This window comes from Antedon bifida, chromosome 5 (genome assembly GCF_963402885.1).
Source record: "Antedon bifida chromosome 5, ecAntBifi1.1, whole genome shotgun sequence".
NCBI classification, from domain to species: domain Eukaryota; kingdom Metazoa; phylum Echinodermata; class Crinoidea; order Comatulida; family Antedonidae; genus Antedon; species Antedon bifida.
The window spans coordinates 2,043,131-2,069,800 of record NC_136230.1 but is presented as its reverse complement, the minus strand read 5'-3'; the positions used below and the strand labels follow the sequence as shown (position 1 = coordinate 2,069,800).

Genomic DNA, 26,670 nt, shown 5'->3' with positions numbered 1-26,670 from the left:
TTCGCGCAGATCGAACTACGTGCCCTACTAATATTACATATTTTAAAACATCGATATTTGTCCTTTTTATAAAAAAGACCAAGTTTCGACCCTTTTATTTTTTGACGTAACTGGTTACTATGACTATATAAGATGATGATAACGCAATATATGGGCATATATGGCAATATTATTGCAAAATAATAAAATTTTAAAAAGTCAATATTTTGGCCTTTTTTGAAAAAATCCCTGTACTATAGTACAGGAAAATTTTTGAGAAATGACCAAATTTCGACCCTTTTATTTTTTGACGTAACTGGTTACTATGACTATATAAGATGATGATAACGCAATATATGGGCATATATGGCAATATTATTGCAAAATAATTGAATTTTAAAAAGTCAATATTTTGGCCTTTTTTGAAAAAATCCCTGTACTATAGTACAGGAAAATTTTCGAAAAATGACCAAATTTCGACCCTTTTATTTTTTGACATAACTGGTTACTATGACTATATAAGATGATGATAACGCAATATATGGGCATATATGGCAATATTATTGCAAAATAATTGAATTTTAAAAAGTCAATATTTTGGCCTTTTTTGAAAAAATCCCTGTACTATAGTACAGGAAAATTTTCGAAAAATGACCAAATTTCGACCCTTTTATTTTTTGACATAACTGGTTACTATGACTATATAAGATGATGATAACGCAATATATGGGCATATATGGCAATATTATTGCAAAATAATTGAATTTTAAAAAGTCAATATTTTGGCCTTTTTTTAAAAAATCCCTGTACTATAGTACAGGAAAATTTTAGAAAAATGACCAAATTTCTACCCTTTTATTTTTTGACATAACTGGTTACTATGACTATATAAGATGATGGTAACGCAATATATGGGCATATATGGCAATATTATTGCAAAATAATTGAATTTTAAAAAGTCAATATTTTGGCCTTTTTTGAAAAAATCCCTGTACTATAGTACAGGAAAATTTTCGAAAAATGACCAAATTTCGACCCTTTTATTTTTTGACAAAACTGGTTACTATGACTATATAAGATGATGATAACGCAATATATGGCAATATTATTGCAAAATAATTGAATTTTAAAAAGTCAATATTTTGGCCTTTTTTGAAAAAATCCCTGTACTATAGTACAGGAAAATTTTAGAAAAATGACCAAATTTCTACCCTTTTATTTTTTGACATAACTGGTTACTATGACTATATAAGATGATGGTAACGCAATATATGGGCATATATGGCAATATTATTGCAAAATAATTGAATTTTAAAAAGTCAATATTTTGGCCTTTTTTGAAAAAAATCCCTGTACTATAGTACAGGAAAATTTTCGAAAAATGACCAAATTTCTACCCTATTATTTTTTGACATAACTGGTTACTATGACTCCTTAAGATGATGATAACGCAATATATGAGCATAATAATAAACAATCATAATAATAAAAAATCATTTATAGTTTCATGACGCTATATTACTAGTACAGTATAATAACTGCTATATACGTGTTATTATTTTGATATCTTAATATAATTATCTCTCAAAATTAGACCCTGGAATTCTGAACATTTTGGATCACTCACTCACACACCATACTTATTCTGACATAAGCTCACAACTCAAAGGGAGACATTTTACATTAAATCAGGTTTGGCAATTTAATTTAAAAAGGCTTATCAAGGACTGCCAATTAAAGGCATATCCAGGGTTGCCTTTTAAAATCATATACAGGGATGCCTTTTGAAAGCATATCCAGGGTTGCCTTTAAAAAATCATATCCAGGGATGCCTTTAAAAAAACATATCCAGGGATGCCTTTTAAAAACATATCCAGGGTTGCCTTTTAAAAACATATCCAGGGTTGCCTTTTAATAGGCAAATCCAGGGTTGCTTTTTAAAAAGCATGACCAGGGTTGCCTTTTAAAAGCATATCCAGGGTTGCATTTAAAAAACCTATCCAGGGTTGCCTTTTAATAGGCAAATCCATTATGCAATATCACTACAGTGAGTTAATTGAATTATTCAGTTGTTGTCTGCCATAGTTTGCGTAATGGTTGGTAGGCACAATCACTGATTGCTGTTGTTGTTAGTTGTTTGATTTCATCGTGTACTTCCTCTATACTTCTTCCAGCCGCAACAATCTACAAAATAGTTTACAAAACTCATTCCAAAGTTTCGCAATCAAGCACATTGACATGCCAATAGGAGGACATGCACAACAACAAGTGGCTGTATTCACCAATCACACTTGCATATATAAAAAAACTAAATTAAAATTCTTTAATATTTATTGACTTAATTAAATAACTTATATTTAAGGGAAATATCTCCATTAAGTGTGATTGGCAAGGTCTGATTTGGCCATGATAAAAATAATAATACTGAATATAAGCAAGGCAACAGGATGCTGAGCTACAGGTTTATCGGTGGCTGCAACATGATCAGTTCCACGCTTCTTAACAGACACAGCACAATGGAAACTATTGTACAGTACTGTATTTGTTGCAGACATAGGATCAAAGGACTGTAACAAGTTCCTATCTTGGCAAGGCGAGCTCAGCATAATGTTCTTAGATAGCCTTGATATAACCTAATAAGGGTTATAAAACAACACATACCTTCCAGTCTTTATCTTTTAGTAGTTCATAATTTTTGGAGACCTTGGATTGGAATTCTGTTTTTTCATAACGTTCTCCTCCAAAATCTGCCCTGGTTGAAGCATCTTCTGTGGATATATCCAAAAATAACACCAAGTCTGGACGAGGGAGGCCAGAATCGGATGCTTTGCACCAGTCAATTGTAAATCCCTTTAACAAAATCATAGTATGTTAATCGTTAAAATCATAGTACCTGAATCATTGTTAAAATCATAGTACCTGAATCATTGTTAAAATCATAGTACCTGAATCATCATTAAAATCATAGTACCTGAATCATCGTTAAAATCATAGTACCTGAATAATCGTTAAAATCATAGTACCTGACTCATCGTTAAAATCATTAGTTAAAGTCATAGGATTTTATTTGTTTAAAATCATAGATGTTAATTTTTAATTCTTGTTTAATCACTTACCGGTTTCGCAGCAGTGAATGCTACGCCTGAGTAAGCATAACGATCTATTACTACGGTTGTTCCACTTTTTACAAGTTCAGTGATCTTCGGCCTGAAAGGGAAAAATTAATAGTGCTAAATACTTTCATGTTTATACCTGTATTTTCGATAATTAATAGTCAGTGTAGGACTTTATAAGTACAATGACCTCATATTGATCATAGGCCTACATAAATTGATTTTATCATCTTGATGACTTGCTTTACTTATTATTAATTAACTTTTATATAATTTTTACTTTGTCAGTCAGTTTAAACGTTCTCAGCTATTCTAATTTTGTCGTTTCTTAATTTTCATATTATTGGCACTACTGCATTATTATTGTTACGTTCAGGTTTCACCACATATTAGTGTTGCAGCGGGCGACCTGAACTTAACCCCAGATAACCTCAGTAGGTGTGAAAGTACAGTAGTGCCGTATTATTGGAAAATTTGTTTTCAATTGACATACATTGTGAGGTGGCTTAATTTAATGACTTACGCTGCTTCCCATCTGTTGACTGAAAATAATAAATGAACAGCGTGATCTTCTAGTTCAAATTTCTGTGATAAATATCCATCTATTAATTTTCCTGTTTCTGTAGTTCTATCTGGAAATATTAACAATCAAATCAACTTTATTTATTCCATATAAAAAGAAAAATTTAAAATTCCGTTTTCATTTTCTCGCCAGAAAATAGTACAGTATCATTAAAAACAATATAAGCTAGAGTCTAGGCCCTACCCTTCTTTGTTGGACCAGCAGAGGATTTAAAACTGCGATACAATTAAAGTAGCCTAAGTAACAAATATATTACAGCATCCAGATGATAGCTAAACCCATTTAACGACTACAGTACGGTATTCAGATACCGTGAATTGAATAGGTAATAGCTAGGCCCAGCGAGGCCTGACTACATCAGCATATTGTACACCGAATTTCTCAATGCTACCGCCTACAGTGCACCAATTTATGTTGCATACTTCCCTGTTGCGGGCCTAGCTTAACACTACTTACTTACTTACCTGGGAATCTCATTAGATGTATTTTTTCGCCTTGGTTTTGTAATGTTTGAACAAGTTTCTTACATTGTGTTGATTTTCCCGAACGATCGACTCCTTCTAGTATAATTAAAGCTCCTCTTTTTAATGACATTTTGTCGCAATGAAGAAGTCAAAAAACGCGCGAACATAACAAAATACAAGAGGGACAAGGAACCAATCAGAATCGTTCTGGGTGACACACCTCTGTTAATATTCAGGTAATAAGATTCTTGATATTTTTTGAACTATTTATTTACTATATTTATTTTGCTACTTGTTGTGGTTTAGGCATTTTTTCTAAACTTGGAATGATATAAGAAATATAAATTATGGAAAATATAAATCACTGAAAGCATGGGTCAAATAAATTTGATTGTAGCCTAGTAGTAGTAGTAGCTGTTATAACCAAAATGTACATTTTTAAATAAAACACAACCAAAGTATCACATCACACACATTTATTATAAATATTTATAAAACGTTATGTACATAAATTTAAAAAGATTTTTAATAAAACTATATTTTTTAACAAATTCTGCATAGCTGGTCCATTGGGAAGCACCACAATAAAAAATCACAATATCTAAATCTCTGTCCACACCATTGAACTAGTTTGACTAAAAAAAAGCTTGATGTGCCCAAATATGGTAGTGAAACGACATCATCGTAAATTTTTTTTGTCACATAAAGTTTGATAGTGTAGATAGAGCTTATAACATTTTTTTTTATATACATACATTATAAACAAGACATTTATTCAAATCATAAAACTAATATCAATAACCTAATGATGAATTTCAACAAACATCATATATACAGTTTTATTTATTTACAATAATAAATGTTCAGTACATTGTGTACTTCTTAAAACGTTTAATTAATAAAATCATAAATGTTCTCTCTTTCTTGTTTGTTACAAGATTCAAAACCAAAAATTATTATTTGTTTGTTTTTTATTGAAACAACAATTTCCATAAAAGGCTGTAGTAGAAAATTTGGAAATTTGCCCAGAATGGAATTTTTCCAACTCATCATATCAAGAACAACTATGGAAATGGCAAAACAATATAATGTATTGTAGTTATACTAATTATCTGACCTTTTTTTATGCACACGTAGAACACACAACAGTGTGTATGAAAAAGTAATATATATAAAAGTAATAATTGTGCATTTTTATCACACACATATTTATTCTATTAAAAGTCTATGATCAGTTGTAATGAAGACTAATTTTAATCAAACAGTTATTATTCAATACAAATATAATGACATATTTGATTCCCCTCCAAGTAGATATCACCAAAACACACAATTTCTACCAAATTTAATAAATAATTAGTTGGAATGTTGGGTAGAGAGGCAGTTAGGAAATTGGAATATAACCTAATTGACTTTATATCAAAACAAATTAAAAGGATATTAAAAGCAGATTTTGGAAAACAATCAAGAATTATGGATCCCAAAAAAAAAGCAGCACCCTGTTAAGCCTTGTCTACACTATCAGACGTTATGTGACAAAAAATGTGATGTGCCCATGATGTCATATCATTACCATATTTGGGCACATCACACCTTTTTTATCAAACTAGTTTGATAGTGCAGACAGAGCTTTAATGTATCTTGATTGTACATTTGATGGTACAGGTCTGAAAGCAAATCAAAAGTCAAGATGGTAAGATTATTTTAACCTTGATATATTTTGCATTTATTATTCACTTCCAGATTGACAGCATTGTGTGTTATTTCACATGGTAGGTCTTTTCCAAGATAATTATTATCATTTACGTCACATTTTTTTGCCACATAAAGATTGATAGTGTAGACAAGGCTTAATAGGGATAATGGTACTGCAATACAGTAGTATACAGTATGTGTTTTAGCTGACAAGATTGTTTTCTTTTTTTTGTGATCCGCAAGAAGCACCAGTAATAACAACAACATCACTAGAGGGATTCAAACATTGTATCTTCTATGTTGACATAAATTAGAAATCTGAAATTATCTTTACAAAAAAAAACAAAAAATGTAATTTAATGAAATAATAATATGAAACATTAAGTTAAGGAACATTAGGAAGCCCAGCTGCATAATATGACCAACCCATGTGTGACTATACTTAAATGAGGTTCTGCACAGTATAAGATGATGATGATGATGTCATCAAATCAACTTTCTCTAAATGAGGTTTGCTTTCTATAAATCGCACCCCAATTTTAAAACCTTTTTTTTTTACATTTTAAATGTTGCCACTATCTTGTAGGTTTTATTTCCAGATAGATTTGCGTGCGGACTGTGACGGTCTTGTTGGTTGTGGTAGGCTCCCTCGTTTATTTTTGGTCCGTGTTTTTGCTTCCGACGTCTTATTTTTAATTCGTGTTTCTTTTTGTACCATTGAACTAAACTCCTAATAAAAATATAAAAAATGGTTAGTTGTGATTCTTCCATGAAATATCAACACAACAATCTAAAGCTCTGCTTACACTATCAAACTTTATGTGACAAAAAATGTGATGTGCCCATATATGGACATGATGATGTCATATCACTACCATATTTAAGCATATCACTACCATATTTGGGCAAATCACACTTTTCTTGTCAAACTAGTTTGATAGTGTAGACAGGGCTTTACTGGTATATTGTCCTACTATGCAATGACATGGCAAATGTGTTGATTGTACACTTTATGGTCCATCGAGTGGTTAAGACAGTAGAAACGTAATTTATAGCCCCTAATAGCGACATGGTTCTGGTGATATGAGTCGAGTCTTCTCAGATAAGGACTATAAACCGTAGGTCCAGGGTGCATAGAATATACGGTACTGTAGGAACCTAGTACATCCTTCGAGACGGGGAGGCGGTTACTTGGTTGTAATACTAGTTCACACACAGCCACTGTCATGGTCAGAGAGGAGAGTGCCGTAGTTGGCTGCACTGACATGACAATTGGGGGAGAAGCACTTAGTTCAAAAGTTTTAACATCTAAGTACACAGTGACACACACAATTATTTATCATTGGAATGACGCTATACAAATTCAATAGACATTTTTATTTTTCAGTTTTTCTTTACATTAGTTTTCTGTCTATGAACTTTAATTTCGTATTTTTTACTGTATTTATGTATCGTACTGTGAAATGTTTAAAATTCTAATTTCATGTCCTAAAATATCTACTATCTACGAGAAAAATATAACTAGAATTCCCAAAATAACTTGACAATGACATACATATGGTAAAAGGTTACAAATATAAGCCACGGTTTCATTTCATTTTCAATTAAAGCAACCTTTTATAAAGCAGGGGTTTCCTATCAACAAGTAGACTAGCAATGAATCACCTCATTCAGGCTTAGGCTCACATTTACTCTTAAAACGATTTTCATGATTTTAATAGCTATTAAGATGGTAATGTAAAGTTCAATTTATCTCGCTAAATTCTATTTAAAAATCAGAAATAAATAAAGACAACAACTATCGGTTGCGTAAAGCCTAGTTTGGAAGTCTGACAAACAACAGAAAAACTGCAATAAAAAAATCTATTTTTCGGGACTGTTAAATGATTTTACACTTACAGATAGTAAATAAGAAAATAATAAGAATGAAATTGGTCAGATGTTTTGCCCTACTCTGACGTAATTTGTACTTCATTCTAAGTACATTTTGAGAATACTTGCGAAAAATTTGCAAGTAGTTCTTGGGAGAACGAGAAGAATGAACTAACTTGTGAAGCCATTGAAGGTTTATCTTTGGCTACGGCCGTACTTGTTTTCATCATGTGACTTGTTCTTGAATCGCTTGATTGGTTCTGTTGTTTCATCTGTACACTTGCAACCCTTAGAATATATCAAGATCGTATTTGTTAAATTATTAGATAAGAGAGATAAATACATATAATAATATAATAATAGTCTACACTATCAAACTAGTTTGACATAAAAAGTGTAAAGTGTCCAAATATGGTAGTGATATGCTTAAATATTGTAATGGTATGACATCATCATGTCCATATATAGGCACATCACATTTTTTGTCACATAAAATTTGATAGTGTAGACAGAGCTTTAGACAACTTGCTAGGCTTAATTTAATGTAAATAAAAAACTTATCAGTTTTTTCTCCTCGATTCTAGTAAAATTTCCTTAAAAAAGTACAAGGCCTAAAAAGGTGATAATTTGATAAAAAATGTGGACACAGACATGGCTACTAGATAGACCTTGATATATAACATTGAGAAGAAAAAAAGTTGACCCCAAACTACGAGAGGACAGGAAAACCAACGGATTATTAAATTTGAGCAGACGTCTACTTTTATACAGTGACCATGGGCTGTAATAGGTTGACTTTCCTGCATTCTTGTAACAAAATTGTTGAAGGATTTGGAATGAGATAGATAACATTTGAAATAAGTGTTGCAAAAATATTAGTGTACATGACCCGAGTATATCTCATACTCGGTTATAATCCCACGCATAATTTAGGCTAAATATGAACACAAGACTTCGGCCAATTCCATTTTAAAATAGAAATACTAGAGGAGATGTAGCTTGGTGGTTAACATGCTTGCCTTCCAATCCCAAATCCAGGGTTCAATCCTGACCTAGTGCCAGGGTTTTAAGTCATGACTCTTTCAACTCCACTCCCTAAGCCTCAAATGAGTCTTAGTTTATAAGCACGATAAACTATAAAAATAGTTTATCCATCCTGTAATTGGCAAGTTACTTTTGGCATATTTTGTACACAGACCCATCCCAATCATATACAGTAATTTTTTAAATTACAACAACCTAAAAAAAATGCGAGATTTTGTAAAAAAACGACCTAAAAAATTTTTTTTTGTGAGAACTAACCTAGATTGCATCATCTTGAGGTACGCCATCATCTGTTCAGGTGTCGCTGGCTTCTGTTGCTTAGCAACCGCATCATCAGTTATGTGTGACTTGTGAATCAGTTTAGAAATATCACTCAACTGATCAAGAGTAAGGACCTCTGTCGCTGATGGGTTTCCAGTATCTGCAATCACACAATTCAAAACTTATTTATTTATAAATACTACTTGAGGGAGAAGCAGTATGTAAGTAAGTTAATTACAAAAATACAGAGCATAAAAGGTAATAAAATAATTAAACTATGAAAGTGAATGTTTAAATTTTGAACATGGGTACTAATTTGTGTTCCAATGTTTTCTTAATCTCTGTCTTTATGTGAAAAAAACATGTGATGTGTTCATATATGGACAGGATGATGTCATATCACTACCATATTTGGGCATATTACATTTTTGTTGTCACATAAAGTTTAATAGTGTAGACAGAGTTTAACACCTTGGATATTATAATGGCTGCTATTATTGTCATTGTATTCTGCTGTTGATAAAGAACAATCGTCCGAAATATTCACTAAATACACTAACAATACATGCTACAATAATGATATTTATTTGGTCATCAATGTATAATAATAACCAGGATTAGAAATAGGCAAAAGCTCAAACAGATTCTGCACTCACTTCATAATACATTAAATACATGAAAATTATTTATTAGTTAATAAAATAATATTTAATAATAAAAACTGCTTCTTGTTTAAATCTGTTTGACATTATAAATCCACGACTCTTGTAACGCAAAGGTTACTCGCAACTTCCTGTTGAAATCTCCAACCAATTAGATTGATGCCGGCCGGCGCGGAAACACGCTTCAGCGGCATGCTGACAATATACAGTTTAAAACACCGGTAATGAATAGAGGAGTAGTTTAAAAATAGAGAAAAGAATCAACTTAAAATTAGTAAAAAAGGAAGAAAATTCAAGTAAAAAGATGAATAGTTTAAAAATAAATTATTCAAGTAAAAATGAGGGAAAGGTTAAAAATATAGAAAAGATTCAAATAAAAATATATAGGCCTACAATTAAATTAGCATAACATAATATTTTCCAAAACATTTGGCAGATATCATTGAATTTGATCAAATACAGGAGTTAAGATCTTCATCATGCAAAATACATACTGGTATATCGATTCTAAAGCTCTGTCTACACTATCAAAAAGTGTGATATGCCCAAATATGGTAGTGATATGCCCAAATATGGTAGTGATATGACATCATCATGTCCATATATGGGCACATCACATTTTCTTGTAACAACAAGTTTGATAGTGTAGACAGAGCTTAATTCAAAATGGTCTTTGATTGGAGGGTCATTTGACATCCTGTGTCATGATGGATTAACAGACAGATGTCAGTCACAAACAGATGCAATATCATCTTAAAACATGGAAGTGCTAATTTCCACTTTGCTTTAAATTTAAACACAATGGAAATAAACACAATGTGTATAGTATAAAATATTCTCTTAAATTAGAAATTTGCATTTTCTTTTCAGGTTTTCCCAAAGCTGTTTTATTTTACCGTTTTGATTGAGCTTTTGTGATTATTTTATTTGTACCTCCAATGAGAGATCCAGCCACTGATAACCACAGCATTGTCATTTTTCATTAATTTGCCTTTGGATTTATAAATATATTATTATAATATTTTTGCAAAAAATTTGTCATAAAAGTTTATCTTAATTTTATTATGCTGTCAGAAGTTTGGCAACATTATTCACGACATCACCATAAACATTTCCGTGTCAATCAAGGACTTATGAAAGTTAGAAAAGCTCTAAAAAAAAATTGTAAAAGCATCACTTTATACAAACTACTTCATAAATATTAAAGATGTATTGTCCCCAAACAAAATAAAGATTAATTAAATCAGACTTTGAATAGGCTATTTTGTAGTTCTTATAAATAATCACTTCCGTAGAAAAAAACGAAAATAAAATAATGTTTTCACTTATAAATGACATAATAAATGGTTAAATTCAACCAAAATTCCATTGGCTGGCAGCCAATTTGACTATTTTTTGGCTTAAAATTACAGTTTTTCAGGTAAATATTTTTTTTTGAGATCCAATTTTTGGTCAAAGTGGATAACTATTAGTATTATTTGACATTAAAATGGCATATTCAACAAAAAAATTTTTAAAAAGATATTTTTTCAGGGGGATAATACACCTTTAAAGTTATCGGTAAATAATAGCAGAAAAAAGTGTTGAAGAATTAATCTAATCACAGATTTTAATTAGAAGGAAATTACATATTAAGTTAACTAATACAAGCAATTATGCAACAAAGAAAAAACACCTCTGTATCTCAGATAAAATTTATATCAGATTGATATGTGAATCGAAGGTCTGATAGGACGAGGCACAAGAGGGCGCCTTAAAAAAAATCTGTATTATTAGTATTTCTCAAAACAATTTTTACAGATCAGAAAGATTTTTCATATTTCTGAGAGTGACTAATGCGCGGTTTCTTTAATTTTTTTAAAACCGGAAATCAAGACTTTGTGACCTTATTTTGTGGGACAAACTTACGTGACGAGAGGCATGCAACCCCACTTAGAATATTCAAGAATATTTACATTAAAATAAAATAGTAACGATCAGTTTAGGTACCGGCCTTTTTAGTGGGTTATTCCATTAAAAAATAGGGGTGTATTGCGCATTAAATCGGTGGATTGTATGTATGTATGTATGTGGTTGTATTGGATTGTCAACCAATAGTTAACCCAGAACAGACTAGAAAGACATTTAATGTGTACATGAATTATGTTACTTATTGTGGAATGCATAAACTTTATTTTCTAAACGTGAAGAAAAATAATTATTATGTTATCATAGACTGAATCTTTTTAAACATGTTCTTTTAAAATCAATATTTAAAAAAAATTGTTCTTTGAGCATAAAAAAGGTAAAAACTATAATATGAAAATAATATCCTCCTGTTTGTCATGGTTGAATGAACATCCAGGATACATGATTTCCTGTTATTGCTACCCCCATATTAAACATCATAATTCATTGTAGCTGATAAAAACGTGGCGCACTGCCAGGGATACAACTAAATGGGTCGATACTGGGTATTCCCTAATGAGAGGCATAAGTTTTTGGGCGGGGCTCGATATTTTTACCAAGAAATATGTTAGAATAGAAATCCATAGAAGTAAAACACTGGTAAACGAGAGTTGAGTTGATGAGTTGACATAAACACAAGCGCGAAATTGATAGATATAGGCCTAACTTATGAATCCTCCAATTACTTTCATCTATAAGACACTAGGCCTAAATTTATTTTTTCTTCTGTTGCTTATGCTTGCACTTTTGAGAAAAAAAGAAGGCCACTGTAAAAATGCTGGATACGGGCTTGAAAAATGTATACATTTTGTGTTTCATTATTCGGAGTGACCTGTAGATGTTTTTGACACTGCATGATGTATATAGTGGTGGTACAATATATTTTATATATTTATTTTTTCAATCTTCCAGTCACCATTTAACTGTAAGCTAAGGGAAACTTTAAAAAGTGAATACAACCTGAAGAAAAATTATTAAATATTATTTTAATTTATTACTTACTTACTTACTTAAGATACTAAGTATCTTACTTAAGTGTGATTGGCGGGTCACATGGTTCAATTTCTGACTAGATTTACCACAGTACTAGAATATTCCTAATGAATAAAAACAGCACACTCTCTAAAGCTCTGTCTACACTATGAAGCGTTATGTGACAAACAAATGTGATATGCCCATATTTGTACATGATGATGTCATATCACTACCATATTTAGACATATCACTACCATATTTGGACACATCAAACTAGTTTGATAGTGTAGACAGAGCTTAAGCCTTACATTTAGTTTATAAATTACCTGTAGCAGTTTGATTTTCTACTGATTCACTTTCTTCACTGACAGGTGATCCAGGCGATCTTTGAAGTAACTGAACAAAAAAATAAAAACAAACATTTAATAAAACATATTTCAACAGATCAAACAGCAAACTAACTTGCCAATTACAGGACGGATATTATATTATTATACACCCTGTCAGAACCCTATGGCCATATTCACCATTCACACTTAGGGAAACACTTACCCTTAAAATTAAACAAAATCTCCTATCTTTAGTGAATACAATTCAAGGAAAATACTTAAATATTTATTGAGTTAAGTGAAATATTTAATATTTAAGGGAAATATCTCACTTAAGTGTAAATGGTGAATTGGACCTTGATATTGGAAGGCAAAAGTTAACCAACAAGACACAACTATTTATTTTAAATTGTACATATTAAGAAGCAGTGAATAAAATAAGACATATAATTCATCCAATTCATTACAATTGATCTATTGTGGTACAATATTGCATAAAGTTAATAATATTTAAATTATCAACACAAAGACATGCTGTAAGTCAATCTGTTGTCACAGACGGGACAAGGTAATAATTGATTCAGTATAATTTATTCATTTACGCAAATTCTAGTAAATATGTTCAAAATAACGAAAAACAGGATATTAAAATTTAACAATTCACAGAAAGTTAAAATTCACATTAAAATTGAGCATAATTACAATACAATATGACAACAATAAAATATACATCTACAATTAATATTAATATTGAATATAGAACTGAGAATAAAAAGCAAGAGGGTTTGAGTATTACAATAAATAAAAACTAAAAATAGGGAAGGAAAATCAGAAACACCTGCTATGATCTTAAGCTCTGTCAATGTTTGAATCTGAATATTTTATAATTTTTTAATTTAATACATCTATGTTTTCAAATATATTCATTATATAATATTATCTACATAACGGTTACTTTCTTTGGCATAATTTAAGTATTTATTCAAATTGTTTTGTTTCTAAAGCTCTGTCTACACTATCAAACTTTATGTGACAAAAAATGTGATGTGCCTATATATGGACATGATGATGTCATATCACTACCATATTTGGGCAAACACTACAATTTTTTTTTGTCAAACTAGTTTGATAGTGTAGACAGAGCTTTACAACATTCTCAATTTGATTGAATAAGTTTTGAATGAATATAGATAAAAGGAAATGAATAGAATAATAAAATAAATTGAAGTCAGACAAATGGAAGTATTTTTGGTTCATTCTAATTTGGGTTTAGTTTTACAATTGGTAAATCCAAGTGAATCACACACATTGACTATGACACATGGCTCACAATCAATTATTAAAGTCTTGTGATTTTAAACAGATGTTTGTAAGTTAAAAATCATATGTTGTTATGGTTGAGGGCAGTTTGATAAAAACAAATAAAACATTTAGTAAAGCTCTGTCTACACTATCAAACTAGACAAAAAAGTGTGATGTGCCCAAATATGGTAGTGATATGACATCATCGTGTCCAAATATGGGCACATTAAATTTTTTGATAGTGTAGACAGAGCTTTAGACTAGCAGTTTCCTGTACAATAGATAGTGTACCATCTTAGTAGTGAAATGTTTCACAAACAAATTGCTGTCCAAACAAGCTAAAGGTCCATATCTAAACGGGGCAAGTTTTGGTCATACAATTTAGGAGTAGAGTAACAAATTTCGGGTCGGTGCTAATGAAATATAGATATTAAATACCATCTGTATGTAATGTTGTAGCTCTTGCTGTTTCTCATCATGTTTCTGAAACTTGTCCGTCAGTGAATTATAAACGTCCCTTTCAATTCTGAAATTAAATAGACAAAATATAAACTGGGAGAAGGAACTGAAACAAGCATAAACCTCTGTTTACACTATCAAACTTTATTTGACAAAAAATGTGATGTGCCCATATATAGACATGATGATGTCATATCACTACCATATTCAAGCATATCACTATCATATTTGGGCACATAACACTATTATTACTATTAATTTCATAGTGTGGACAGAGCTTAAGAAATTCTTCTTCTGGACAGTATAGGTTCAACACAAAAAGTAAATTTCTATGTTTCCAAGTAAAAAACTGTATTAATCACTTACACAGTGGATTCTAGAGGACCAACTGATAGATCAGTAATACTATCTTCTTTCTCTGGAACATGGTCTATTGTTTCACTCACTGAAATGATGGAAAAATAGTAAAATAAACCGCTAGAACTCTTTTGTACAAAGGATTTCAAATATTTTCAAATACAAAATAAATCAATACAAATTCAAAATTAACTAACACGAATCACATTATTATATCCTTTCACAATGCCTACCAAAACTCCACACACTAAAAAATACAAGTAAACATTGAATTATCACTGCAAACATGGATGGATTTCTAGAGGCATGATGCTGAATACTGTAGACCTTTACCTTGGGAAACCCCATCTTTAGGGGACACCCCATATTCAGGGGAAACCACATATTCAGGGGACACCCAATATTCAGGGGAAACCCTATATTCAGGGGACACCCAATATTCAGGGGACATCTCATATTCAGGAGAAACAAATAAAGGGCAGAATATTATGTACACTATGGCTACCACCTATTTATGCAGGGGGTACTACTCCTATTTATGCAGGGGACACCCCTCCTATTAATAAAGTATAATAATCTCACAGCAGAAGCTACTTGTCTGTTGATCATCAAACTGAGGATGCAAAGGTTTGAATGAAGAAGTATCTGAATGAAGCTGATTATTAGAAAACATCCTTCTGCCTGGATATCCTGCTACAGACACTTCTTGCTGAGCCTCAGGTTGTGCAGGATTGGCAAACACCAAGCCTCTTGAGAAGCTCCCAACAGGTGCCTCCTGCTTTGCTTTCCCCTCTGTGTATGAGCCAAACTCTGGCCTAGCATCAGAGGGAGCATGGTTGGTAAACATCACACTGCTGGGGTAGCTTCCAATGGGTACCTCCTGCCTAGTTTTAGCCTCAGTGAATGAGTGAACATCAGCCTGGGTGGGGTCGCTAAACAATATACGGTTTTGGAAGACACCTGACGAGTCTGTCTTAGCTTTATCTGCAACATTGGCTCGTGACAATTCCTGCATGAAGTCTTTGTGTTGGTAGGTCTGTTTACTGGCCGTAGTTGTTGATGAATTAACTGGTTGCTGATTGGTCAGTTTGACAGCAGGGGAGGATGAAGTAAAAGGCTGTCTTTGCTTTGGTGGAGTCCATGCTAAGTTGCTTATGGTATTCATCCTGGGAACTATAAGATATTTTATATTTATTATTAGTAAACATTAACACATACAAATGACATTATCAAATACCATGAAAGTGAGAGACTACAAAAGGTTAAACAGACATTATTGTACAGCTGACCAAACATCTTTGATTTGCAATCAGAATGAATTATAAACAGAAAGACCACTATTAATCTCTACACTATCAAACTTTATGTGACAAAAAATGTGATGTGCCCATATATGGACATGATGTCATATCACTACCATATTTGGGCATATCACACTTTTTTTGCCAAACTAGTTTTATAGTGTAGACAGAGCTTTAGGTATATTATTCCAATACTATAATACATATATACATAATTATTACGAAAATAAGGATCTTTAAAAATACTACTTACCATCTTTGTGTAATTTATTCTGATTTCTTGATTCCTGTCAAACAAAATTGAAATACATACACATATAAATATAATTTAGATAAAACTTAAAATCTCTTTAATCTTTAACTTAAAATAACGATATTAATGTATGTGATATTTTATGTTACTTACAGTATTAGTTGTTTTTATATACTGTTATATAATTGTTAATGTAAATGGTTGTTAATGTTATGAAATGAAATAAAAAAAAGATAAATGTTTACGCAGTAACTTGAGAAAGGCAGAGAGAAAATCCAGAAAATAAGTAACAATTACAGTTACTAAGTAAAGCCCTGTCTACACTATCAAACTAGTTTGACAAAAAAGGTGTGATGTGCCCAAATATGGTAGTGATATGTCTAAGTATGGTAGTGGTATCATATCATGTCCATATATAGGCACATAGAATCTTCACCTGTTGATCAGGATTGCTGAGCACTTGAATCCAGTTCATCAATTGATGGCACTGGGTCTGGAATTGTCCAATGACATCAATATAGTGACCTCCTTCTTGTTTAATGTTCTGCTTCATAAACAACATCTCCTGATTACTGTTATCTAGTCTAAAATAGAAAAAATAAACACATATAAAGAAATTACCCCTTATGTTTCGAAAATATAAACAAAATACTGCTTAATTCACCATCTAATTCAGTATGTGTGTGGTTTCACACAATGTTTTTTGTTAATTTTTGTGATAAAGGAAAAACAAAATTGTACTATATTGTACATTTATTAACTTAAATTATTGCCACTTTTTGTCTATTTTAATTTATATGCGCTATATAAGCACGATCTATTATTATTATTAATAATCAAAATACAGTAGAATTAAGGGAACACCTTCGGGAGCGAAAAAGGTATCCTCTTAATAGGTGTGTCCCCTGAATAGATGTATATGCGCTATAGAAGCATAAACTATTATTATTGTTAATCAAAATACAGTAGAATTAAGGGAACACTTTCGGGAGCCAAAAAGGTATCCTCTTAATAGGTGTGTCCCCTGAATAGATGTTTGCTGTAATATATTATTATTTTCTCTCATTCAAGAAGTGTCCCTTGAATAGGTGTGTCCCCTGAATAGATGTTTGCTGTAATATAATATTATTATTTTCTCTCATTCAAGAAGTATCTTTTGAATAGGTGTGTCCCCTGAATAGAGGTGTTCTACTATAAATCCCAACAAGAGCAGCCCAATGGATTACCTTTGTTGAAGATCTTGTACAACATTTTTCCACCTGTCTGTCACACTCTGCATCTTCTCTTGCGACCTCTCTTCCATCACCTTCATCTCCTTCTGGTGGTTATCCAGTAAAGTCTGTACTTGCTGTCGATGGATATTCTTTAAGTTCTTCTGTTCTTCCTGGAACCTCTTCTCAAAGTCTATCATTCGCTGCCCAACCGTTTTCTCCACTTCTGTTTGTCGTTCTGTCTCTTGCCGAAGTTGGCTGGCTTCAAATTTTGCAGCCTGCATTTCGACCTCTAGTTTTAAATTTTCCTAGTAAAAACATTTAATTTGTTCAAATGTTAGCTAAATCACAATAACGTATCTTATACTCTGTGTACACTATCAAACTAGTTTGACAAAAAAGTTTGATGTGCCCAAATATGGTAGTAATATGACATCATCATGTCCATATATAGGCACATCACATTTTTTTGTCAAATAAAGTTTGATAGTGTAGACAGCTTTAGTCTCTTAAACATTTAAATAAACAATGCATCCATTATATTAAGCTCTTTTTTCATTTCGTTTTTTTTTTGTAATTACCCTTTCTTGCTCAAAATCTTGTAGTTGCTCTTTCAATTCTGATATTTCTGAATATAATGATTTTATTTTCTTGTCAGCCTCACATGTCTTTGCCACAACACTTGCAGAACTTTGCTAAAAATAAAAAAAACATCTTTTGCGATAGATATAATGAAAGGAAAAAACCCATAGTTATGCCACATACAGTAGTTCTATATTACTCTTCTCCCAACCTTGGTGTAATATGTCTCATATGTATGTATCTATATATATTTATGTATTTTAGAAAATGTATTTCTCAGTCCTTTCTTTCAATTCAATGAATAAAGAATTTGAAATTGAAATTGAAAAAAAAAAAAATATGAATATGCTTTTAATGGTTAAAAAAGAATTTGGGACCCTTTGGAGATTTTCACAGAGTCTGGTATTGTGAGAGTCTAAATAGGTAAAAAGTTTAACTGTTTGTAAAATAATATCAATTTCATTTACCTGTTCGGATTCTAATTCCTTTTGATGTTTTTCACTTAGCATTAATAATTCTTTTTGCAATTTATGCTGAATTTCCAAAGCTATATCTCTCTCCTGGAATAAATAACAAATTCAACTTTAATATTCAGATTAAAATAATAAATAAAACAACTATGCCTTTGTAATAATTACAGAATAATGTATAGCAGGTCATAAACATAGCGCTGTTTTATCAAGGCAATCTAACAACAGGACACTGTGCTCGCCTTGCCAAGATAGGAACTCAGGCCTTTGATCTTGGGTCTGGCTGCGACAAATACCAACAGTTCTGCACTATGTACATATTCTCTGTGGCGCGTGGTGTCTGTTAAGGGTCCTTGAACTGATCGTGTCGCAGCCACAGATAAACCCTTTGATCATCCTGTTGTTAGATTGCTTTGGTTCTAGCAATTGCAATATACTTTTGATTATAAGACAATGGTATTATACATCTGAGGTGTAGTACCTGAGAAATCTTATCTTGTAGTTCCTTTATCTGTTTTAATAATCCCTCCTTCATCTTCTCGGTAGCTTGCCTTTTCTGTTTTTCTTCTTGGATGAATTTTAAGCTTTCTTCCTTTTGGTCCTTTAATGTTTGAATCTGAATATTTTATAATTTTTCAATTTAATACATCTAGGTTTTTAAAATATATTCATTATATATTATCTACATAACGGTTACTTTCTTTGGCATAATTTAAGTATTTATTCAAATTGTTTTGTTTCTAAAGCTTTGTCTACACTATCAAACTTTATGTGACAACAAATGTGATGTGTCCATATATGGACATGATGATATCATATCACTACCATATTTAAGCATATCACTACCATATTTGAGCACACTTTTTTTGTCAAACTAGTTTGATAGTGTAGACAAAGCTTTGAGACTGACATTGAGATTAACTGACAATGGTGTTCTATCAGGACAACATTAATTAATAATATTTTTATTCTTCCAAAACAATTCTCTTTTATACATACTTCTGTTTGTTTTTCTTTTTCAATGGCTATTGCTCTTTTCTGTTCTTTGCTCAGCTGATCAACAGCTTGTGCCAAGTCCTTTTCAAATGTAGCTAGTAACTGGTGAAAATAAAATGCTATTACATCAAAACCACACAATATTAGTTATAATTTAGTTTCTATTAAACTTTATTTAGTAATACAATAAGGCAGACATTGACATGTGACAGCAGTGAAAAATTTCAACACTTGCAAACCCTAAATTTCGCAAATTTTAATGCAAAAGATAGGACTTCAAATTAAGGTCAGCACTTCATTTCACCACTCTTAGGCTCCAGTTCCCTCTATTTCAAAATCCTGGATCCGCCACTGGCAAAGGTCAGGCATGGGACTAGTACTAGTAGTAGTCCAACATCTATATCTAATTTATAATTAATTTACCTGCGAATATACCCATTATTTAATTTTGGAACTTTTTTTTCACCTGTTTTTGTCGATCTTGCATCTTGTCAGCTTCTTCTTTCTCTACTTTCATTTTCTCAATCACAATTAATTTTTCTTCTTCATTTTTCTTCCATCCATCCACAACTTTTGCCAAAGTCTACAAATAATGTAAACAATTATGATTTTCTCTTTTGTATATATTTGAAAGAAGAATAAATAAACTTGTATTGTATTGATAGCCTACCTTATCCAGCTGTTGTACCATAATATCCTTCTTACGATCAGTTGAGACGGCCACAGCCAACTGCTGCTGTGACTCTAGCAGCTTGGATTGTAGTCCACTTATCTGGTCTTCACAATGCTAAGGTTATAAAAGAATAAAGAAAAGAACAGTGAAAAAAATCAGTAGTTATAACGCAAATTGTGTAACTGCAGTAGAATAATAGTGACATGACATCTTTCTTTCCTAGCCTCTTCTCCAGACCCCTTACTTTCCTAGCCTCTTCTCCAGACCCATTACTTTCCTAGCCTCTTCTCCAGACCCCTTACTTTCCTAGCCTCTTCTCCAGACCCCTTACTTTCCTAGCCTCTTCTCCAGACTCCTTACTTTCCTAGGCTCCTCCAGACCCCTTACTTTCCTAGCCTCTTCTCCAGACACCTTACTTTCCTAGCCTCTTCTCCAGACCCCATACTTTCTTAGCCTCTTCTCCACAACCCATACTTTCCTAGCCTCTTCTCCACAACCCATACTTTCCTAGCCTCTTCTCCACAACCCATACTTTCCTAGCCTCTTCTCCACAACCCATACTTTCCTAGCCTCTTCTCCAGACCCCATACTTTCCTAGCCTTCTCAGTTGTAGCATAATAAGCAAAATGAGAAACCATACCTTTCTTCTGTATCGTTCCCGATCTAAGCTGTCTCTCAGAATCTGGTTTTCCGTCATCAGAGATGAATCAGGAACATAAGTGTGGCGCTGTGATGCGGGTTGGAAGACAATTCCACTGTCTAAAGATCCAGTAGACACGTGGGGCTTTATACTACAAGAAAAAAGTGTCAAAGTGTCAATCTAATGCTCTACACTATCAAACTTTATGTGACAAAAAATGTGATGTGCCCATATATGGACACGATGACGTCATATCACTACCATATGTGGGCATATCACTACCGTATTTGGGCACATCAAACTTTTTTTTGTCAAACTAGTTTGAGGGTGGAGACAGAGCTTTAGATAATATTCCAACTAATAATCAATCAATTTTATAAAAAATTTAATTTCATAGAACAGCAATATATAAATGTAAGGCATTTCATTTCATACCCTGAACTTTTTGACACCCCTTGATTTCTGTAGACCCCGTGTAAAGATAATCGTCATTACCTTAGAAGTGCTTCTGTTTTCATGCTTTCCATTGACTCATTGTGGTGAGCGTTGTCATGGAATCCATTACTTAGTTGGTCACTTACAGGTGAGCTGTTTATGTGGTGAACATCTCTATTTTGATCTAAAAAACACACAAAAATGATTGTTGAACAAAATTATTCACTCATACTTGATATAGTATATTATTATTAGTATCGTATATCCTTGGGTATAATCCACTTCTGGTCTAATCATATCAGAGGATATACTGTAATGGTGTATAATGATAAATGAGACAATATACTGCACTAATACACGAGGTCACAACATTTATGTCCAATAACAAGGAGTATGAACATTTCGGTATCTTACATGTAAACATGTTATTGATAGGTGAGATGATGCGATCTAGGCTTTCTCGTACATCATCCATCTTTGCAATGTCTTGAGACAACTCATGCTAAAGAAAACAAAATGTTATTAGACATAAAACATAATTCCATTTCTATTAAAATCAGTTTAACCAAATATTTAGGGTGGTAATATCATTTGTAGATATGCGGATGACAAAATTTTTTATTCAAATCTCATGTACTGTATGTATTTTTTTACTTTTACATTCTATGCCATGAAGTTAAATAAATTCATAGTACAGTATTGAAAAAACCCATTTCTTTAGTAGGAGAATAGATATGGGGAATGGGATGAGTTTCCTCGCTTTCCCAACAAAGTTTTAATGGTTTCTAGATCCAATTGATGACTGAAGACAGATCAATTTATTGATCTGACCTAGGTCGGTAGTCGCAAATCCAAAGTTCCCTAATGTTTTTAGAAATAGCGAAGTTCAATACTGAATTGTTCAAACCTGGTTTTCGTTGGACCTATCAAAACTACTTGTAAACAGCTCCTTCTTAACATGATCTTTTCTTCCTTGCTGTTCATTTTTCCTACGATTTTCATCCTCGGAAGAATATTTTTTCGAACTATGAATGACCGACGAAGACGCTGCTATGCCAACGTGGTGAGGTGAGCGGTTTCGAGAAAAATTTCCTGCGACAATGGACTCTGCAGCATCTGTCGCCCTCGATGATGGCGCATTTGATGATCTTTTTGAAGGGGAATCATGAGTAGTATCCGTACTTAGTCTCTGTTCTAGATTTGCTAGTTTGTTTGAGATCGATTCTAAATGTCTGTTGCTGTAGCTTCCTTGCTGTTGTGATTGCCGATTGAGTGGCATAATTCCGCTCATATCATTTGACATTTCGGCCATAATTTATCTATTATAAACAAAAAAGAAAGTAATAAAAATAAGAAGAAAAGAAGTAATTATTTTGAATGAAGTGGAAAATATTAATAATAATATAATAATAATGTATACTAGCCTCTCTCACTAGCACACTAGGCCTAGATCAGAATAAACTCCTCTTGTTGGCCCTAGCTAGCCTTTTTTAGGCCTAGGCCCTTCTCTACTCTAGGCCTATACCATCCTGTAGCCTCTACTACTACACACTGTCACACAGCAGTCAGAGTAGGCAAAAAGTAGGCCTAACTAAAAACTGATATTTCTAAATATTACTTAGGATAAACATTCAAGCTACAACAAATAGTAATTATTTACACATTATTTTAACCATGCTCGATAAATTTCTAAAGATTCACCTTAAAATAAGTATTTTATAATCAATAATTTAAAGCACACATAAATAATCACACGATATAAAATTCATTTTTGAAAACACCTCCAGAAAAAGCGCCCTCTTCGGACTATTGTACCTACTCTCGAGCGTTAATAAATATCGATCAACATTAATCCGCTCGACTGGCCTAGGATGCATGTAGCATGTTATTATGCCAATCGTGAGTACGGGGGATGACTTTTAGCCCATAACAAGAAGCTCAAAAAAAGGATAATCACACCTGCATCGAGCCTAGGTTTCCTGGTATATATAGACAGATATATCCTTTTCCTTTCATATATTAGTCATTCATAATACTTTTATCATTTTATTATATAAGTTTATTATTCATAAATTCAGTTTCGGTATATACAAACCGACAGTCAGTGACAGTAAATCATAAACTTCTATCTAGGCCTAGGCCTAGCTAGGCCTAGCTAGCTAGAAAGAAGAGCCTAGCTAGCTAGGCTACCTAGCCCTAGCCTACATTATTTTTACAAAGGTAGGCATATAAGCCTAGGCTTAGCCTGTCCTTCTTAATCTTTTACTAGGGCCCCAAGTTACTAGTACTACTACTCTATCTAGCTAGTACAAGAAAGGCGTAGTTATCTAATTATTTTTTTCTTTTTTTAAATTATAGAAAGTGAAGAAAATGACAATATTCAACTTGTATATATTTGATCGTAATGGAACATGCCTGTGTTACCAGGAATGGACGAGGAGGAAACAGTCTGGCATAACCAAAGACGAAGTAATAATTCAGGCTTAAAAAATAAATATTGAGAAAAGTTTGCATGAGATATCCTAATCTTGTAGTCTAATAATATAATTATATAACACAGTATTAAAAAAACATACAGTACTGTACTACATTTATAAAATGTATAGTATATAAATAAACACAAAATGAACACAAAACTTAATTTAGAAATTGGGAAAGTATAACATTATATACAGTGAGCTTAAAGGGAAGATGCTGCTTGGTGGATTATTAGTAGTTTGTATTAGTGATCATTTCTACTTCTTTTTAACTCTCAAGGAATTTAAATTGATGTACGGAATGCTGTTTTCTATCAAGTCTTTCATCAACAGAATATCACCAGTCGATACGTATCCTTTTATGTTTCCATGTATTCTCTTAACAGTTACATTTTTAAATCAATTTTGAAAAATAAAAACCAAACAATATTCTCCTTGATAATGTATAAACCAGTAAAGATGGGTTTTTAAGTTTTAGTACAAACTCTTACAAACTCCACTTTTATGAAACTCCTAGCGGACTTAGATTTGTCATCAATACCAGTTTGAATGTTGGATGCTTAAGAGAAACACTTCAGCAGATATATAGCAATGTAAGATTATTTTAGATTTAAAGCTCTGTCTACACTATCAAACTAGTTTGACAAAAAAGTGTGATGTGCCAAAATATGGTAGTGATATGACTTCATCAAGCACATCACATTTTTTTGTCACATACAGCAAAGTTTGATAGTGTACACAGAGCTTTAGATTGCTTTTTATTATTATCTGATCATCAGACTCAACTGTATTGTGGTGGGTCACCCAAAAAATAGCCGTGTCCTATGTGATTGTCCACTCGGAGCCCAGCCAAATTTGAAAATTCTAATGTATAAGATAGAATATTACATTTAAGCACTTCATTTCACGAATGTCGTGCAAAATCCTAGATCTGCCACTGAATCAACGTTAGTAATTGACTTGCTCAGAGAGCAAATTTATACCAAATCCATCCAACATCAGAAATGACAACCAAAGCACTGCATTTTTTATTGATTTTTAACTGCATCATGGTACCATCAACAGGGATGTAGCCACGAGAAATAAAGTAGTGCGGTTTTCGCGAGAAAAGTGAACAATCTCTGTTTAATCCACTGGGTTGTCAAAGGCCTCTGTGAAAAAGTGGTCAGGTTGAAACCTTACCAACCGTACTGGTGGCTATGGCCCTGATCGTTGTCTTTTGTTTAGATTTTTAGACATTTTTGTCGTTCTATTTATAGATTTACGTGGAATACGTCGTCAAGAATCCAATGTGTGCACTAGACAAACCAATCGAGAGTGAAATATTCCTGAGTAAACTAGACACATTTATCAGAGATCTACCAGCATACTCGGCCAAATGAAAATAATAAAACGACAAACTTTGGATATAAATTAAATTGATGTATCTTGGAACAAATAGCAAGTCTCATCTAAGATATAGATCCTACACTGCAGTATAAGAAACTTGCCTATTTTGATGCATGTTATATAGTTTTTATTGAAATATAAGTATAGTTATAAATCCAAAGGCAAATAACTGAAAATAATAACAATGCTGTGGGTATCAGTCGCTGGATATCAATGGAGATACAAAATAAAAAAAGCAAAAAGCTAAATCAAAACGATAAATTAAAACAGCCAGAAAAAGTAGCAGGAGTACTATATACTGTAGTTTCCTAGATTTTGTTTGGAACAATTTTTAAAAAAGGAGTTTTGTTTAGTAAACTATAATATATGTGCATATATTGCTATTTTGTAGTGTCACAAGACCAAGTTATGCCGAAAAATAAAATGTAAATAATATAAAATATAAATTTGCGCATTTCTTTTAAAAAAATTACTCAAAAAATATTGACTTCATAACTCAATTATGATGCACTACTATAATAATCTTTATTTGAACTTTCTAACCGTGGCTTACAATAAAATGGTGTGTTTAAAAGACAAAAAACACAAGACATTTTACACACTTTAAAACAAATAGAACAACCTGAAAAACAATCTAAATACGATAGGAAAATATTTAATAGAAAGTACTTGATAAAATATTCTAAAATTAAGCAATAAAATGTTTTGAATTCTTTAAAATACACATAAATAGTACAGGATTTTTTTGAAAAATCACGCAAAATAGTGTCTTTCAGAATTCAACTATATAATAATAATACTATATAATATATTATATTAAAAATAAGTACCCATTAAAAAACCCAAAATTATGAACTTTTTAGAATGTAAATGTACTAATGTCTAATTTCATTTCAGTATCCTGTAGTGGAATTATGCCTATTTGTTGTTAAATATCGTTTTTCTTGAGCTGTATACCCTTTTTAATAAAAATACAATTATGGTCTATTTAGTAAACTGAAATAGCTCCTTATAATAAGGCTATCACGATCACATTTTATTTTATGACTTCGTAATATGAATAATGAATTTTAAAATTGATTAGGCCTATTAGTCTAATTTTACATTAATTGCGTATTTTTATCGTATGAGTAATTTTATGTTATTTCCAACATGTTCCTGAACATTGAACTGTGAAAATACTTCATGATTATGAAGTTGT

At 32.0% G+C, this 26,670-nt stretch overlaps 3 protein-coding genes across 6 annotated transcripts; 1 reads left to right on the top strand and 2 right to left on the bottom strand.

Moving 5' to 3' along the window:
• Positions 1–1,459: 1,459 nt before the first annotated feature.
• LOC144842082 (thymidylate kinase-like) lies at positions 1,460–4,303 on the bottom strand. Its single transcript, XM_078698443.1, has 5 exons — positions 4,140–4,303; positions 3,616–3,724; positions 3,096–3,186; positions 2,641–2,829; positions 1,460–2,163 (listed from the first exon to the last, which is right to left on the bottom strand). Exons 1-5 carry the CDS (start codon positions 4,267–4,269, stop codon positions 2,041–2,043), a joined length of 642 nt encoding a protein of 213 aa, XP_078554569.1. The 5' UTR covers positions 4,270–4,303; the 3' UTR covers positions 1,460–2,040.
• Positions 4,304–4,601: 298 nt separating this feature from the next.
• LOC144841836 (uncharacterized) lies at positions 4,602–23,393 on the bottom strand. Of its 2 annotated transcripts, XM_078698093.1 has the most exons (22): positions 23,305–23,393; positions 22,511–22,922; positions 22,018–22,105; positions 21,664–21,787; positions 21,169–21,319; positions 20,526–20,642; positions 20,322–20,438; positions 19,859–19,957; positions 19,341–19,475; positions 18,857–18,949; positions 18,389–18,502; positions 17,823–18,115; positions 17,033–17,180; positions 16,597–16,630; positions 15,625–16,215; positions 15,052–15,130; positions 14,665–14,752; positions 12,922–12,991; positions 9,009–9,171; positions 7,883–7,994; positions 6,394–6,564; positions 4,602–6,162 (listed from the first exon to the last, which is right to left on the bottom strand). In XM_078698093.1, the coding sequence occupies exons 2-21, from the start codon at positions 22,913–22,915 to the stop codon at positions 6,424–6,426; spliced, it is 3,162 nt and encodes a 1,053-aa protein (XP_078554219.1). In that variant the 5' UTR covers positions 22,916–22,922; positions 23,305–23,393; the 3' UTR covers positions 4,602–6,162; positions 6,394–6,423. The 2 variants fall into 2 exon arrangements, with proteins under 2 accessions (XP_078554219.1, XP_078554217.1); XM_078698091.1 differs by having other exon boundaries at positions 4,602–6,564.
• A 68-nt stretch (positions 23,394–23,461) lies between these two features.
• On the top strand, positions 23,462–26,199 carry LOC144841838 (trafficking protein particle complex subunit 1-like). 3 transcript variants are annotated; one of them, XM_078698097.1, is made up of 5 exons: positions 23,462–23,585; positions 23,955–24,072; positions 24,361–24,431; positions 24,535–24,673; positions 25,340–26,199. In XM_078698097.1, exons 2-5 carry the CDS (start codon positions 23,974–23,976, stop codon positions 25,460–25,462), a joined length of 432 nt encoding a protein of 143 aa, XP_078554223.1. In that variant the 5' UTR covers positions 23,462–23,585; positions 23,955–23,973; the 3' UTR covers positions 25,463–26,199. The 3 variants fall into 3 exon arrangements, with proteins under 3 accessions (XP_078554223.1, XP_078554221.1, XP_078554222.1); XM_078698095.1 differs by having other exon boundaries at positions 23,468–23,502; positions 23,962–24,072; XM_078698096.1 differs by having other exon boundaries at positions 23,472–23,585; positions 23,962–24,072.
• The last annotated feature ends 471 nt before the right edge of the window (positions 26,200–26,670 follow it).